This window comes from Bos mutus, chromosome 3 (genome assembly GCF_027580195.1).
Source record: "Bos mutus isolate GX-2022 chromosome 3, NWIPB_WYAK_1.1, whole genome shotgun sequence".
NCBI classification, from domain to species: Eukaryota; Metazoa; Chordata; class Mammalia; order Artiodactyla; family Bovidae; genus Bos; species Bos mutus.
Genome location: NC_091619.1, coordinates 18,306,406 through 18,322,743, shown reverse-complemented (window position 1 = coordinate 18,322,743; position 16,338 = coordinate 18,306,406). Strand labels below are relative to the sequence as shown.

Sequence of the window (16,338 nt, the reverse complement as noted above, 5' to 3'; positions counted from 1 at the left end):
TGGGGTTGGGGCTGAAACCAACATCCTATTGTTTGCAGATGTGAATGTCTATTTAGAAAAACCAAAATAAACCGCAAGCAAATATTTAAACTAAAAAAAAAAAAGAAAGTAATGCTTAAGAAAGCATTGCTTCCTTTGATACATTTGCTGTTGTATAATGTTGCATTTGTGAACAAATAACTGTGTTACATGAATAACATATTATGAATATAAAGTATTTATACATAGAGTTTAAATATGTGATATAATCTTTCAACATACTCAGACATACTTAATTATATTAATAATCATGTTTGTGCTACATGATGGGCAGTTGACATTAAGACTTAAGAAAGCTGACCCTGGAGAAGGAAAAGGCAACCCACTCCAGTACTCTTGCCTAGAAAATTCCATGGATGGAGGAGCCTGGTGGGCTACAGCCCATGGGGAATAAAATAAGAAGGCTAACAAATAAATACTATAAAAATGAACTAAACAGCAACACTGGAACTGAAGAATATAATGACTGAACTGAAAATTTCAATGCAGACATTTTAAAGTTTGGTTTATGTATAAAATGGAATATTATTCAGCCTTAGAAAAGAAGGAAATCCCATCATTGCAACAACATGGGAGAAACAGGAAGTTATGCTAAGCGAAATAAACCAGTCACATAGACAAACATTGCATGATCTTGGTTTTATGTGGCACCTTTATTAAAAGAAGTCAAACTCATAGTAACAGAGAGTAGAATGGCAATTACCACATGCTGGGGCTTAGGAGAAAAAAGATTATTTAAAAAGTGAAAGGTAGTTGCCAAGGAATGAGGGGAGTAGATCATCAGGAGTTATTGTTTAATGGATATAGTTTTTATTTTAACAAAGTGGAACAATATGAATGTACTTAGTGTTAGGTAGTTAGAATAGGGAAAAAGGAGTCCAGAATAACAGTGGCTAAAAGATACGGAAGAGAAAAGCCAGTGAAAATAGAACACAGGAAGGTCTGAGGACTGGAGTGAGGGCCTCAGGTAAAACAAACAATACTCCTGGCTGGCCCAATTTACACAAGACAGGCCCAGGGAAAAAAACATATAAAAAGAGGAGCCAAAGCTAGCTCTCTGTCTGTCTCCCACGTGCTGGAGCACTCTTCTCTTCGCGTCTTTGGATCGATGTACCCTCACACCTCAAAGATGGATTTTCCTGCTATCTTCTAAATAAAATAGAGCTGTAACACTGAATAAAAAAAAAAAAAAAAAGACTTAAGAAAGCTGGTTGCTGAGCACATTTCTGGGCCCATGCTACTAGGAGCTGGGGAAGAACTGGAATCTTCCCTCGTGCACGTAGGGTGCTATGGGTGTCATAGGGCTTGTGTGGGCCACCAACTGGCAACTGATTCTGGACTGAGTACCTTATATCAATGGCAAATTTAAGGATAGTTAATTAAACTGTTCTTCCACGGTGGTACCGGCTTCTCCAAATTCAGCACCTGCTGCTTTTGAAATGCCCAAAGCCCCTCATGATGGCCACTGAGGAAATCCACAATGCAACATGAATCTTTATGTTTTTTTTTTTTTTAAATAGCCTTTATACTTTAATGCATTTAGCACTTACTCTGAAATCTGGAAAAGAAAAGAAAAAAAATGAAGTGGATACTGCAGACAAATTTTACCTACTTCATGACATTGTTACATGATCATCAGTTTAATGGAACCCACCCAAGATGGTCCAGGATCAGTGGCAGCCACCTAGGTCTGGACTTTACCTTAGGAAGAAGAAACCTGGGACCAAGATACCCAGGTCACAATTCAGTGCCTACAAAAACAAAGAATTAGAGTTAGACCTTAAAAGAGATCAGAGGGGTTATAGAAGCTACAATTAGTCATTTCTGGAGCCAGTTACAAAGAAAAGTATGGAAAAATTAAAAATTTTCCAATTTTCTGAAAATATCCTAGATCTATAATCTAAGGAAACTCTAGTGGTTGGGTCTTCTGTCATGGACTCCACAGAGCCTAGTTATACTTGGAACTGAAAAGGAATATAACTGTACTTAGTTTGGTAGAGTTCTGCAGAAGGATTTGGCTTTTTTTCCAAATAGGAAAAAAAGGGATAGCAAATAGGAATTGTGTGAAAGGAAGGGATGGCATAAGCCTTATTAGCACCTGCTCTACTTTTTACTTCCTTTAATTTTCTTGTCTAAAGAAGCACTCTTTTCTCTAACAGAAGAAATGATTGAGAGCTACACAAGATTTTCTTCCCCAGCCTTTGACCTCACATAGACAAACTGGGTGATGAAATGGGCAAATACAAAGGTCTGTAACGGGCTGTGCATTTGGCAGTTCCGTGGATCTGTTTCTTGCTTCAACAGTGCTTGGATGGAACAGACCCAAAGACACTCCCTTGCCCCAGCCTCCTACCACCTGCCAACCCTTTTTTCAGTTGCAACCACTGGAATCAGTCACTCAGCTGTCTGCAATCACCAGGGACCAGCCAACATCATTTTTTGAGCTTAACTCCTTATTACCGATCAACTATGAACTCCTAGATTTGTCATAATTATTCCACTGACATGGAGGCTATCATCAACCACCTGGTCAGCAAGCATCTGTGGGCCTCCTACACCTACCTCTCTGTGGGCTTCTATTTCAACTGAAATGATGTGGTTCTGGAGGACATGGGCCACTTTTTCCACAGTGTGGCTCTGGAGGGCATGGGCCACTTTTTCCACGAATTGGCTGATGAGCAGGCCGAGGGCTACGGGCATCTCTTGAAAATGCAAAACCAGCACAGTGGCTACACCCTCTTTCAAGACATGCAGTAGCATCTGAAGGTGAGTGGGTAAAACCCAGAATCCTATGGAAGCCTCTGCACTCATGGAGAAGAACCTGAGCCAGGCCATTTTGGATCTCCATGACCTGGGTTCTGCCCATGCAGACCCCCATCTCTGTGACTTCTTAGAGAGCTGTGTCCTAGATGAAGAGGTAAAACTCATCAAGAAAATGGTGATCACCTGACCAACCTCCACAGGCTGGTTGGTCCCCAGATTGAATTGGGTTGGTATCTCTTCTAAAGGCTCACCCTCAAGCATGACTTGGAGCCTCTGGAGCCCCGCAGCCTTTGGCGAGCCCCTCTGGTGTGAGGGCTTTTGCATGACACCAGAAGCCCTTCTCTATAACCACTAAGGCAGCTTTTCAACTATCCTGGAACCCTCTCCCAAACCTTGGACCAAATGGAAACATTAAAGCTTTTTTGCAGCAAAAAAGGAAGAAAGGTCTCTAATGTCCTACAAGGTAGACTTCCTGCACTGTGGTGTCACCATTTAGAAATTCAGTTGAATTAAACAATTATAAAACACTTGTTCTTTAGCATAAAACTTTCTTCCAGACAATTGATCATAATCTGCACGAAGGAAATGGGAATTTTTATGTAGGGATGGAGGGAAAGGTGATTTTGGAATTTGAAACTCCTGAGTCAAGTGAGCAAAGGAAGGCCTTGAGGGCTCCAGACAGCAAAAAGGCAGAGGAGACAGGACATGAAATGAATGATAGGAATGGAATTGCCAAAAAGGTAGGCAAGTGCCTACTTCAGCGTTTGCCTTAGTGTTGGACCTCCCTTCTCTCTCAGCAGAAGTCCATCAAGGTCTAATCCTATCTAGTCTAGACTAGAAGGGAAGTAAAGCAAATAGAGAAATTGTCAGCTAGTTTAACATTGTCCTAAACAGGGGCTTCCCTTTCTTGTCGTCTTCCTCCCTTGTTATCACTATGAACTCCAGGAGTAGATTGCCTAACTTCTCTCTGATCTCAGGCTCTACTGTCTCAACCCATTTAGGAAACCCCTTTTTTCATTTGCATTCTTCTCCTATCAAGTAATTGACTTCAAGATGAGAAATCTTATATAGGAATCTTTCCAGAATTAGTTGAGCACTGAACACAGAAGTGTACTTTAGGGGTGACTGTGTTGCTGGGAATATGAAAAGAAACAAATATGAAAAAACCCTGGGGGAATTATCTGGTGGTCCAGTGATAAGGACTTGGTGCTTTCACTGCAGGGGACCTGGATTCAATCCCTGGTTGTGAACTAAGATCCCACAAGCTGTGTGGTGTGGCCACAAAAAAAAAAAAAAAAAAAATGGGCTTCCTTGGTGACACAGTGGATAAGAATCTGCCTGCCAATGCAGGGGACACAGGTTTAATCCCTGGTCCAGGAAAATCCTAAATGCCATGGGGCAACTAAACCGCTGCACCAAAACTACTGGAAACCACGCATCCTAGAGCCCATGACCTTCAACAAGAGAAACCACCACATAGAGAAGCCTGCACACCACAACTAGAGGATAGCCCTCACCATCTGCAACTAGAGAAAACCGCGTGCAGCAGTGAGGACCTAGTACAGCCATAAATAAATAGATAATTTTAAATGAAGAAAGAAAATAAGTCTGGAACTCTAATTCTTCTTGATAGCTATTTTCAACAAAGAGGGAAGGGCACAGTGTTTATTCATGAATATTTCTTAATCCATCCCTTTCCTGTCTAGGTTTTTCTGCAACTTCCAGTAGAGAATAACTTTGCCATGGTTGTCCACACAAAAGCAGCTGGTCGGACCAATATCAAAGTTACTGTCCACTGTATGAACAGTTCATCTGGACAGTTCGAGGGGAATTTGTTAGAACTGTCTGATGAAGTTCAGATCCTGGTAAGATCCCAAACCTAAATCTTGTTTTTGTTTATCAAGGAGAAGAAAGTTATATTCTCTTATATTCCATGAAGAGTTTGTCTAGATAGAGATAGAGAAATTGCTAGAGGGATCTCTAAAATAGGCTTAGGGTTTCTAGATCTTTGTTATTTCCGCTAATTGTTTGTCTATGGGTATTGACCTTACAAACTACAACACATGCATTCAACTCCCAACACAGTGAATAGTATACAAACACCATGGTAACTAAAGGGAATTAAGTTCTGATTTGTTCTGCCTAACATAGATAGATATTATGGTACATTCCACTTAGCTATATTCACAGGTAGAATGAAATCCTGTCCTGACTTCTGGTAAGGTGTAAGAATATGAAGTTTCTATAGATGTATTCAAGCTGAAAGTTAAATGGCCCTACTGTTTTTAGAATTCAAAGAAAAAAGTATATTTTGTATAGAGAAAATAAATTTCTCTACCTCTGAATTTGCGATTAATTTTTTTCTTTTCTTTTTATCCTTTGTTTTGGCTTTGGTTCCCTGATTCAGTGAGGGGTAGAGGGAAAAGCACTTTACTGGGAGGTAGAAGACCTAAATAGTGCCCTTGCTAATTTAATAGTATAGGTTTTTCATTCTCAAATCTTTTTTTAGATTACTAGAACTAAAATTAGAAATTTCAAAATCATTTTATACTAATATCTAAGTAATATAGGGGATATGGTAAGTGCAAAAACTATGCCTAGTCCCTTGTAGTCAGAAACAGGCTGTGTTAGGTTATATGTTCTAGACTACCTAAATATGTTTTAAATGCCTGGCTCATTTTGGAAAGCAATATTGTGGGACTTGGGCTAAATTGCAGTCAGGCAGACTTGATTTGTAGTTTGTCCATTTGTGAGTAAAGGTCATCATTTGTCTTTTCCAGAAATGAGGAAAGCATCATTTTCTCATTCCAGGTGTTTGAAAAACTTCAACTTTTCTATCCAGAGTGCCAGCCTGAACAAATTCTGATGTCCATGAATTCTCAGCTCAAACTCCATACCAACAGGTAAGGAGAATAGAGAAGAAGATAGGCTAGGATCTAACTTTACCCTCAGTGAAACACTGCACATAAAAGAACTATTGCCTTCTAGGTGATTTTTCTAACTCACAAATAAATTTTTTAGTTGAAGTGAAATTCACATAACATAAAATTAAATTGTCTGATTCAGTGGTGTTTAGTACATACACAGTATTGTGTAACCATTATCTCTAGTTTCAAAACATTTTCATTTATCACCAGAGACCCATACCCATTAAACACTCACTCACCATTCTCCTCTCCTCTCAGTCCCTAGCAATCACTAATCAGCTGTCTCTGTGGATTTAAATATTGTATGTTTCATGTAAATGAAACCATACCATGTGACCTTTTGTGTTGACTTCTTGCAGTTAACATGATTTCAAGGTTCATCCACGCTGTAGCATGTATGGGTACTTCATTCCTTTTTATGACTGAATAATATTCCACTATATGAATATACTACGTTTTGTTTATCTAATTGTCCATTGGTGGACCTTTGGTTTGTTTTCACCTTTTAGCTATTGTGGATAGTGCTGCTATGAACATTCATGTACAAGTATTTGTTTGAATACAGTTGTCCCTTGGCATCCACCAAGGATTGGTTCCAGGACCCACCCTTGCCCCCAAAATCTGCAGACTCAAAGATCCATTATATAAAATGGTATAGTATTTATAGTGCATTTATAGGTTATAGTACATATAACCTATGCTCATCTTCCTGTATACTTTAAACTCTCTCTAAATTGCTTATAATACCTAATACAATATAAATGTTATGTAAATAGTCGCCAGTCCAAGGCAAGTTCACATTTTGCTTTCTGGAACTTTTTGAAATTTTCAGTCTGTGCTTGGTTGAATCTGTGGTTGCAGAACCCACAGATGTGAAAAGCTGACTTTACCTGTTTTTAATTCTTTTCACCAAATAATTTTTTAATGATAAATATATAATAGTATTTGATTTTTAAGGAGATAAGCATAATCCAAAGGCTGACTTTTACCTGAGGAACAAATAACTACACAACAAGGAGAACCGAGCAGTTTTCTGAGTACAGCCTCTAACAGTGGTCTAGGCAATTGCTACTCCTTTATTTCTGATAAGTCAGAGCTCCCAAGAGATGCCACCTGCCCCCATTTATTCCCTAGGGAAGGGGCCGCCTTTGTGAGTTCCCGTGTCCTCAAGTGTTTCCCTAATTCATCTGTCATCGAGGAGGATGGTGAAGGGCTCCTGAAAGCTGGTTCCATTGCAGGCACTGCTGTGTTAGAAGTCACTTCTACAGAACCTTTTGGAGTAAACCAAACAACTATAACTGGGGTTCAGGTGAGTTCAGGGACTTACTCAAAAAAATAAAAGGAATACCATGGCCTTAAGAGGCAGACTGACTTTGTTTAGAACTAGAAATTTCTCTGGAAGTCAGAAATGAATTGTAAGATAAGAGGGCAATCTTGACATGAACCATCAAATTAAAGTGGACTTTAGACTCCTTGTTATAAAAGACATTAATCTCAAAAATGGTATGACTGTTTTCTGAGCAACTTTGGCAAAAGGATTGGTATGGGAGAAATGTAGAACTATTACTATCAAAATTAGGCTTTTTGATATGTTTTAAATGTTTTTAGACTTTAAAAAAAAAATTACAATTAGAAGAGACCTTAGAGGTAAGTTAGTCTAAAACAAAATGTTTGGGGCATTAAAAATCTAGTATGTTCCAGCCTTGTGTTGCTCCTTTTATGTATATTTTTTTTACCCACCACAAAAACCCTATTATACAAGCATCATTAGCCCTATTAAACTGATAAGAAATATAAAACCTAGAATGGTTAAATGAAGATATGAAATGATAAAGCTAGGTTTCAAAGCTGGACTTCCCTTATTGTATCACAGTATTTTACTTCCCTTACTTTATCTGTTATAGTACAAAAACACAATCTATATTCTTGATAAGTTATCAGTTACTTAACAATAAATAATACACTCTTCACAAAAGAGGAAATACCGTCCATTCCTCAAAAAACTCCAGCTTTGCTTCATATTTCTGCTGTTTTAATCATTAAAAGAGGCTTTCCAGGTGGCACGGTGGTAAAGAATCCACTTGCCAATGCAAGAGATGCAAGAGACACGGGTTTGAACCCTCAGTTGGGAAGATCCCCTGGAGAAGGAAATGACAACCCATTCCAGTATTCTTGCCTGGAAAATTCCATAAGCGGAGGAGCCTGGTGGGCTATAGTCCATGGAGTCACTAAGAGGCAGATATGACTGAGCAACTGAGGACACACCGATAATTAAAAGCCATTTCCTGTACTGTCATATTTCTTTTTCACTCTGATTTAAGTCATCTGAAATCAAGAGCTGGCTACTTCCTACAAAAGAGGAACATGATTTTTATCACTGATTGTAAGTCTCAGAATATGGTCATAGGTCCCCTCCAGTGCATTCTGCTCTGTACCAATAGGTTTTGTCTCCCACAGGTAGCACCAGTGACATACCTGCGAATGAGCAGCCACCCCAAGCTATACACGGCTCAAGGAAGGACCCTATCAGCCTTTCCCTTGGGCATGTCTCTTACCTTCATTGTTCAGTTTTACAATAGCATTGGAGAGAAATTCCACACACACAATACCCAGCTTTATCTGGCTTTAAACAGGTATGGAAGGCAAAGGAATGGTGTTATCGCTATGGCAGAAATCTTGTCGATTAGCCTGGTATAAGCAGTGCTAGTAAATTCCTCTCATGTTATGCACTTGGAATCTGATCTTTCTTTCATTAAGATAGGGAGGGACAGTTGACTTTAATATTGGGATTTCCCTGGAGGTTCAGTGTTAGGACTCCATGCTTTCACTTCTATGGGCCTGGGTTCAATCCCTGGTTGAAGAACTAAAGTCACACATGGTGGTATGACCAAAAAAGCAACAAAACAAAAAACTATCTGCTTTTTTAAAAAATGAGGGAAAGACCAGAATTAATTATTCAATGAAGAAGATTTTTAATATTTGAATTTGACAAGTCCTAGTTCATATAAAACTCCTATAAGGAGCCAACTGGAGTATTATCAAAAAGCCAAACTGGAAAAAAATTTTTTAAGAAAAATAGCCTAGCTGGGCACCATGTATATAAATGTAATAGACCTGATCCCTGGCCCTAGTTGTTTACTCTCCACTGTAGAATTCCATCTGAATTCTTTTGAGCTATTGAATATAAAATGTTGTGATAGGGTCTGGCTCCAGAACTGTTGACTCTTTTCAGAGATTCCTACCTTTCATGTCTACTTTCAGAGATGACCTGCTGCTCATTGGACCAGGGAATAGGAACTACACTTACATGGCCCAGGCTGTGAACAGAGGGGTGACACTTGTGGGGCTCTGGGACCGGAGACATCCAGGCATGGCCGATTATATCCCTGTTTCTGTAGAGCATGCCATCGAGCCAGACACCAAGCTTACCTTTGTCGGAGATGTCATCTGCTTCCATACTTACCTCCTCAACCAGAATGGTTTGGATACTTTCACTTTCTCAACCTCACAACTGACAGGATTAGAAAGCAACTCATCCCTTAGAGGATTTCTCTCTGAGAAAGAAAATACTTTAGTGTATTTTATTATTTTTCATGTTAAATTGATAATTCTTAGTTTAGTGCCCATTTCTCTCCATAGCCAGCTGACTAGAAGTCAGCCAGTAATATTTATCAAAAGTCTATTGAACATGTAGGCAGTGCAGTGTACCATGCCTTCTCCTCCACTCCTAGCTTCTGAAGGAAGATAACTGCAAAGTTGAACGTCAATAAAGGATGAGATGAAAGGAAGGAAAAGACAATAAGGCTTTAGTTCTAAGAACCAATTGTGTGTACACTGTTTTGTGAGGCAACTTTAAAGGCCTGACTTCCATGTATACCATCACTGAAAGAAGGTTTGGCCTTGCACTGGGCTACAGTATACTCATGATCAGCAAAGTATTTCTGTTCTAAGAAGTACTATTGAGTTACAGAAAATCAGTCTTGGCTTTGGAAATGTGTTATATCTTTAGGGTCACAGGTAGCATATCCCAAAATGGTATACATTGACTGGTTGTATGCAATCAAATAATCCATCCAAGTAAGGCTGGCTGGGGTGGTATGTGGTTTGGGTTTTGCATCCTCTTTGGGGAATTATGGATACATGTTATTTGGGTAAAGTGATGTAACATTGAACCTGACTTTAACATTAACCATATATTTTGGACTTGATACAGAGGGAACTCTATTCAGCCTGAGTCAAATCCTCCAATCCTGACAACTGACTTGTAAACAACCACTACTTATTAACATGTAATCCAGGGTCAGTGAGCTAACTGCTTACTATACCATGACTATTAATCTTTTGTCGATGAAACAGAGGCTTTTATACTTCCTTTTCCTAGGTTCTGTCAGGATGGTCACTCTTGTCATCCACTCTGGAATTTTGGGTCATCTCAAGTCAGTACCACTTTGGATGAGGAAGCAGAAGGGCCACATTCGAGGATCAGTAATCCAATCTAATATTTGACATTTCTCTAGCATCTTGGGACTTAAGCCAAAGTAAACTAATCCTCTCTTCTGCCAGCTGATCCTTGCTTGCAGTCTTCTTGCTGATATCAATCAGTAGGTTAAAGCAGATTCATTGTAGCAGGGTCTATACAAAGTTTCAGTTCAGTTCAGTTGTTCAGTCATGTCCCACTCTTTGCAACCCCATGAATCCCAGCATGCCAGGCCTCCCTGTCCATCACCAATTCTCGGAGTTTACCCAAACTCACATCCATCGAGTCGGTGATGCCATCCAGCCATCTCATCCTCTGTCGTCCCCTTCTCCTCCTGCCCCAATCCCTCCCAGAACCAGGGTCTTTTCCAATGAGTCAACTCTTTGCATGAGGTGGCCAAAGTATTGGAGTTTCAGCTTCAGCATCAGTCCTTCCAATGAACAGCTAGGACTAGTCTCCTTTAGGATGGACTGGTTGGATCTCCTTGCAGTCCAAGGGACTCTCAAGAGTCTTTTCCAACACAACAGCTCAGCATCAATTCTTCATCGCTCAGCTTTCTTCATAGTCCAACTCTCACATCCATACATGACCACTGGAAAAACCATAGCTTTAACTAGACGGACCTTTGTTGGCAAAGTAATGTCTCTGCTTTTGAATATGCTGTCTAGGTTGGTCATAACTTTCCTTCCAAGGAGTAAGTGTCTTTTAATTTCGTGGCTGCAGTCACCATCTGCAGTGATTTTTGAGCCCCCCAAAATAAAATCTGTTTTTGTTTGCCCATCTATCTGCCATGAAGTGATGGGACTGGATGCCATGATCTTAGTTTTCTGAATGTTGAGTTTTCAGCCAACTTTTTCACTCTCCTCTTTCACTTTCATCAAGAGGCTGTTGAGTTCCTCTTCACTTTCTGCCATAAGGGTGATGTCATCTGCTTATCTGAGGTTATTGATATTTCTCCCGGCAATCTTGATTCCAGCTTGTGCTTCTTCCAGCCCAGCATTTCTCATGATGTACTCTGCATATAAGTTAAATAAGCAGGGTGACAATATACAGCTTTGATGTACTCCTTTTCCTATTTGGAACCAGTCTGTTGTTCCATGTCCAGTTCTAACTGTTGCTTCCTGACCTGCATGTAGGTTTCTTAAGAGTCAGGTCAGGTGGTCTGGTATTCCCATCTCTTTGAGAATTTTCCACAGTTTATTGTGATCCACACAGTCAAAGGCTTTGGCATAGTCAATAAAGCAGAAATAGATGTTTTTCTGGAATTCTCTTGCTTTTTCAATGATCCAGTGGATGTTGGCAATTTGATCTCTGGTTCCTCTGCCTTTTCTAAAACCAGCTTGAACATCTGGAATTTCACGGTTCACATATTGCTGAAGCCTGGCTTGGAGAATATTGAGCATTACTTTACTAGTGTGTAAAAACTTCCCTGGTGGCTCAGATGGTTAAGCGTCTGCCTCCAATGCGGGAGACCTGGGTTCGATCCCTGGGTTGGGAAGATCCCCTGGAGAAGGAAATGGCACCCCACTCCAGTACTCTTGCCTGGAAAATCCCATGGACAGAAGAGCCTGGTAGGCTATGGTCCATGGAGTCACAAAGAGTTGGACACGACAGAGCGACTTCACTTCACTTCACTTTACTAGCATGTGAGATGGAGTGCTATTCCTATGTGTAAAAGATGTTTTTCTTTTTCCTAAGGAGAACAGTTATATTCTCCAAATAGCTTTTGTGATTCTAAGTTCAGCAGTTCCTATTTTGTTTTGCTGGCATGAAGGGGAACCCAACATTAGGAAAACAAAGTTAGGGACTTCCCTGATAGTCCGGTGGTTAAGACTCTGTGCTTCCATTGCCAGGGGCACAGGTTCAATCCCTGGTCCAGGAACTAATATCCCCACATACCACGTAGCACAGCTAAAAATGAAAAAGAGAACAAAGTTATCCTCACAGCTGGGTGCTCCTCCTGGGAAGGGATATATGTATGCTTAAATGGTCTACTGACTTGGATTCTGAGTAAGGTGAGCGTGACCATCAAATTATATCAAAGATTGCAGTCAACTGCTTTCTCTTGTCTTTTCCTAGGTGAACCTGGAATATGGATGATTTCTGCTGACAATATTCTACAAACAGACATTGTCACTGGGGTAGGAGTGGCCAGGAGTCCAGGAATAGCAACTATCTTTCATGACATCCCAGGACTAGTGAAAACATATCGAGAGGTAAACTTAATGATATGAGACGAGCCCATGGGCGTTCCTTGGTGGCCTAGTGGTTAGAATTCCAGGCTTTCACTGCCATGGAGCAGGTTCCAGCTCTGGTTGGAAAACTGAGATTCCACAAGAGTCTAAAGTAACTATTTCCACATACGGGAATATATATAGGAAGCACATCCTATTAAAAGAAATATACTCATATATCAGATACAAAACCAGACAACAGACTTTATTGAAACATAGATAATTTAAGCATAGATTAAGGTTCTTAAACAAAGGAATGACTAGTCTGATTTATAATGTAAAATACCACTGTGGCTACTGATTGGTACTAGACTGTAGGGACAGGAGTAGAAGCTGAGAGACCAGTTATTGCAGTTCCCAGCTGAGATATGATGGTAGATCAGAGTGACAATTGAGGAGGTGGTGAAAAGTTGATCAGATTCTAAATAGATTTTATAGGTATAGTTGATAAAGTTTCCTGACAGATTATATGTAAAGTTCAAAAGAATCAAGAATGACTTAAGGTTTTTCTATTGAAATACTAAAAGGACAGGACAGAATTGTCATCAACTGAAATGGTTAAGACTGTAGGTAGAACAGTTTTGGAGAAAAGATCAGTTTTTGGACACATAAAGTTGGATGTCTGTTAGATGTCAGTTGGCTGTGTTGAGGTAGCTAGATATAAAAGTCTGGAAATTATTGGCATAGAGATATTTAACGCCAAAAGATCACCAAGAGAGTGAGTGTAAATAGAGAAGAGGTCCAAGAGCTAAGTTCTGGAAACACCAGTATTAAGACCCCTGAAAGGGGACTTCCCTGGTGGTCTAGTGGTTAAGACTTCACCTTCTAATGCAGGGGTTTTGAGTTCGATCCCTGGTAGGGGATCTAAGATCCCACAGGCCTAGTAGCCAAAAACAAACAAACAAAAAGGACCAAAACATGAAATGGAAGCAATATTGTAACACATACAATAAAGACTTTTAAAAATTGGTCCACATCCAAAAAAAAAAAAAAGGACCCTGAAAGAAGAATAAGAACCAAAAAGGGAGATTTATAAGAATTTATAAGATTTATAAAATGACTGGGGAAGTGGAGGGAGTGGGAATACTGGTGTCCAGGAAGCCAAGTGAAGAAGGTATTTCAAGGAGGAAGAATGGTCAACCATGTGAAAGCTACTGCTGGGTCAAGTGTGAGGACTGAGAGATGACCGCTTTTTTTGCAATATGGAGGCTGGTGACTTTGATGAGTTGCTTCAGTGGAATAAAGGGACTGGAAGTTTGACTGGAGAATTGAAAAAGAGAACTTAGAGATAGTCCTGTTCAAGGAGTTGGAGTCAAGAGTTTGTTTCACTGATCGCTTTTAAAATGGGGGGAAAATGGCTTAGGACTGATTTAGTAGAGAAGGAAAATTTGACATGGGAGTAGGAAAAATTGATTAATAGGGAATCATACACAGGGAAGATATGTCAGAAGGAATAAGGGACAAAGATCTCCTTTTAGAAAAAAATGTTATTTTCTTCTCAAAAGTAAACAGATTTTATGGTTTTCAAAATACATGATCACTAGAAGGGTAATTTGCTCTTATGTGAAACAGATGCTTTTAGCTAAACAAATTATGAGGGTTGGAGAGGAAGGGAACCAGATTCTCTAAGAACCTAGGTTCTAATTTTCCTTTGGTTTGCTAACAGGTGGTGGTCAATGCATCATCAAGATTAACACTCAGTTATGACCTCAAGACTTACCTCACCAATACCCCCAATTCAGCTGTGTTCAAGCTGTTCATCACTGCTGGCAGAAATGGTATCAATCTTAAAGGTCAAGAATCTCTTTATAGTTCTGGGTGATTATTCCCACCTTTCCTGTCCTCTGTCAATTAATTCACCTCTTTGGATTAGCAATCCAAGTTTTCTTTCGTTTCAAAATTGATTCTACTTTTACAACAGAATCTTTAAGAGCTGTGAGATCTCAGAATTATGACTGGATTAAGGTTTTAAAATAGGCTCAACCTAGTCACTACTGTCTTTCTGCTTGTAACCCTGCCAGAGAACAGGAGGTAGCCTAGACCAAGAATTTCCAAACATGGATGATTTTCAAGGTTACCCAAAGAAATCTTTTAAAAATACAAATTCTTAGGCTCCATCCAGAGATTTAGTAAGTTTGGGATAAAGGATAAGATACAATTCTTTTAAAGCTTCTCCAGATTTGAGAATTGTTGGACTAGATAATTACGTGAAATGTTATTTGCTCAGCAAATTTGCCTTGTGTTTTTCTTTTTTCATTTTGTATTGGGCCATAATTTACTGTCAAAAAATAGGGGAGGAGGGCTTCCCTGGTGGCTCAGTGGTGAAAAATCCACGTGCCAGTGTAGGCGCCACAGGTTTGATCCCTGGTCCAGGAAAACCCCACATGCCAAGGAGCAACTAAGCCCATGTGCCATAACCATTGAGTCTGTGCTCTAGAGCCCAGGAACTGCAACTCCTGAGCCATGCACCGCAACTACTGAAGCCCGCATGCCCTAGAGCCAGGGCTCTGTAATAAGAGAAGCCCCTGAGCACCACAACTAGAGAGTAGGCCCCACTCGCTGCAACTGGAGAAAAGACCATGTGGCAGCGAAGACAAGACCAGCACCGCCAAAAACAAATAAGTAAAATTATTTTTTAAGATGGGGGGAGGAGGAAAGATAACTAAAATATAAGAAGCTCCCAATAGATTCCAAATACTATGTTAGGAATTTTTATACCTTTTATCTCATTTAACAATCTCATCATGTAGTAATTATCATTTTAAAGATGAGGATACTGGGGCGGAGAATGGATTGGGAGATTGGGATTGACATATATATACTACTATGTATAAAAGAGATAACTGATGAAAACTGACTATACAGAGAACTCTACTCAGTGCTCTGTGGTGATCTAAATGGGAAGGAAATCCAGAAAAGAGGGAATATATGTGTGTATACATATAGCTGATTCACTTTGCTGTATAGCAGAAACTAACACAACATTGTAAAGCAGCTATACTCCAATAAAATTTTTTTTAAAGATGAGAGTACTGGGAATTCCTTGGCGGCCCAGTGCTCTCACTGCTGAGGGCCTGGGTTCAATCCCTGGTCAGGGCAAAAAAAAAAAGATGAGACTACTAAGAGCAAGTAATTTGTACAAGGTAACAAACCAGTTAGTGGCAAGAGTAGTAGATATGTTTCACTCCGAAGTCCATGTACATCCTTTCATTCATCTTTTTGTTTCTATAGAACAGATTCCAGATTTGGAGGGTGGGGGTGGATGGAGGGATAGTGGGGGGTGAGAAAACATGCAAAACCAACCAGAGAAGTTCAAAATAGAACAGAATATAATGGTCTATAAACCTTAAGATGATTTAAACTCTATTGACCTTTATTTTTTTTTTAATTTAATTTTATTTTTAAACTTTACATAATTGTATTAGTTTTGCCAAATATCAAAATGAATCCACCATAGGTATACATGTGTTCCCCATCCTGAACCCTCCTCCCTCCTCCCTCCCCATACCATCCCTCTGGGTCGTCCCAGTGCTCTAGCCCCAAGCATCCAGTATTGTGCATCGAACCTGGACTGGCATCTCGTTTCATACATGATATTTTACATGTTTCAATGCCATTCTCCCAAATCTTCCCACCCTCTCCCTCTCCCACAGAGTCCTCTATTGACCTTTAAAAATATATATTTATTTATTTACTTGGCTGTGTTGTGTCTTAGTTGCAGCATGTGGGATCTAGTTCCCTGACCAGGGATGGAACCTGGGCCCCCTGCATTCAGAGTACAGAGTCGTAGCCACTGGACCACCAGTGAAGTCCCTCTAATTGCCCGTTCTGTCCTTCAGTTTTTAAGCATTTAATATATTTTCTTTTCACAGTAGATACTTAATCTTATAAATACAAT

The 16,338-nt window shown here is 39.8% G+C and overlaps 1 protein-coding gene and 1 pseudogene across 1 annotated transcript in view; both read left to right on the top strand.

Moving 5' to 3' along the window:
- The window catches only part of NUP210L (nucleoporin 210 like), a 100,271-nt gene that overhangs the window by 73,726 nt on the left and 10,207 nt on the right, over positions 1–16,338 (top strand). The window contains exons 28-34 of the mRNA XM_005910030.2: positions 4,509–4,667; positions 5,614–5,705; positions 6,864–7,038; positions 8,187–8,362; positions 8,991–9,208; positions 12,286–12,422; positions 14,107–14,233. Coding sequence (XP_005910092.2) covers positions 4,509–4,667; positions 5,614–5,705; positions 6,864–7,038; positions 8,187–8,362; positions 8,991–9,208; positions 12,286–12,422; positions 14,107–14,233 — 1,084 coding nt within the window. The remainder of the gene's footprint in view (positions 1–4,508; positions 4,668–5,613; positions 5,706–6,863; positions 7,039–8,186; positions 8,363–8,990; positions 9,209–12,285; positions 12,423–14,106; positions 14,234–16,338) is intronic.
- On the top strand, positions 396–1,418 carry LOC102285138 (cytochrome b-c1 complex subunit 10 pseudogene; annotated as a pseudogene).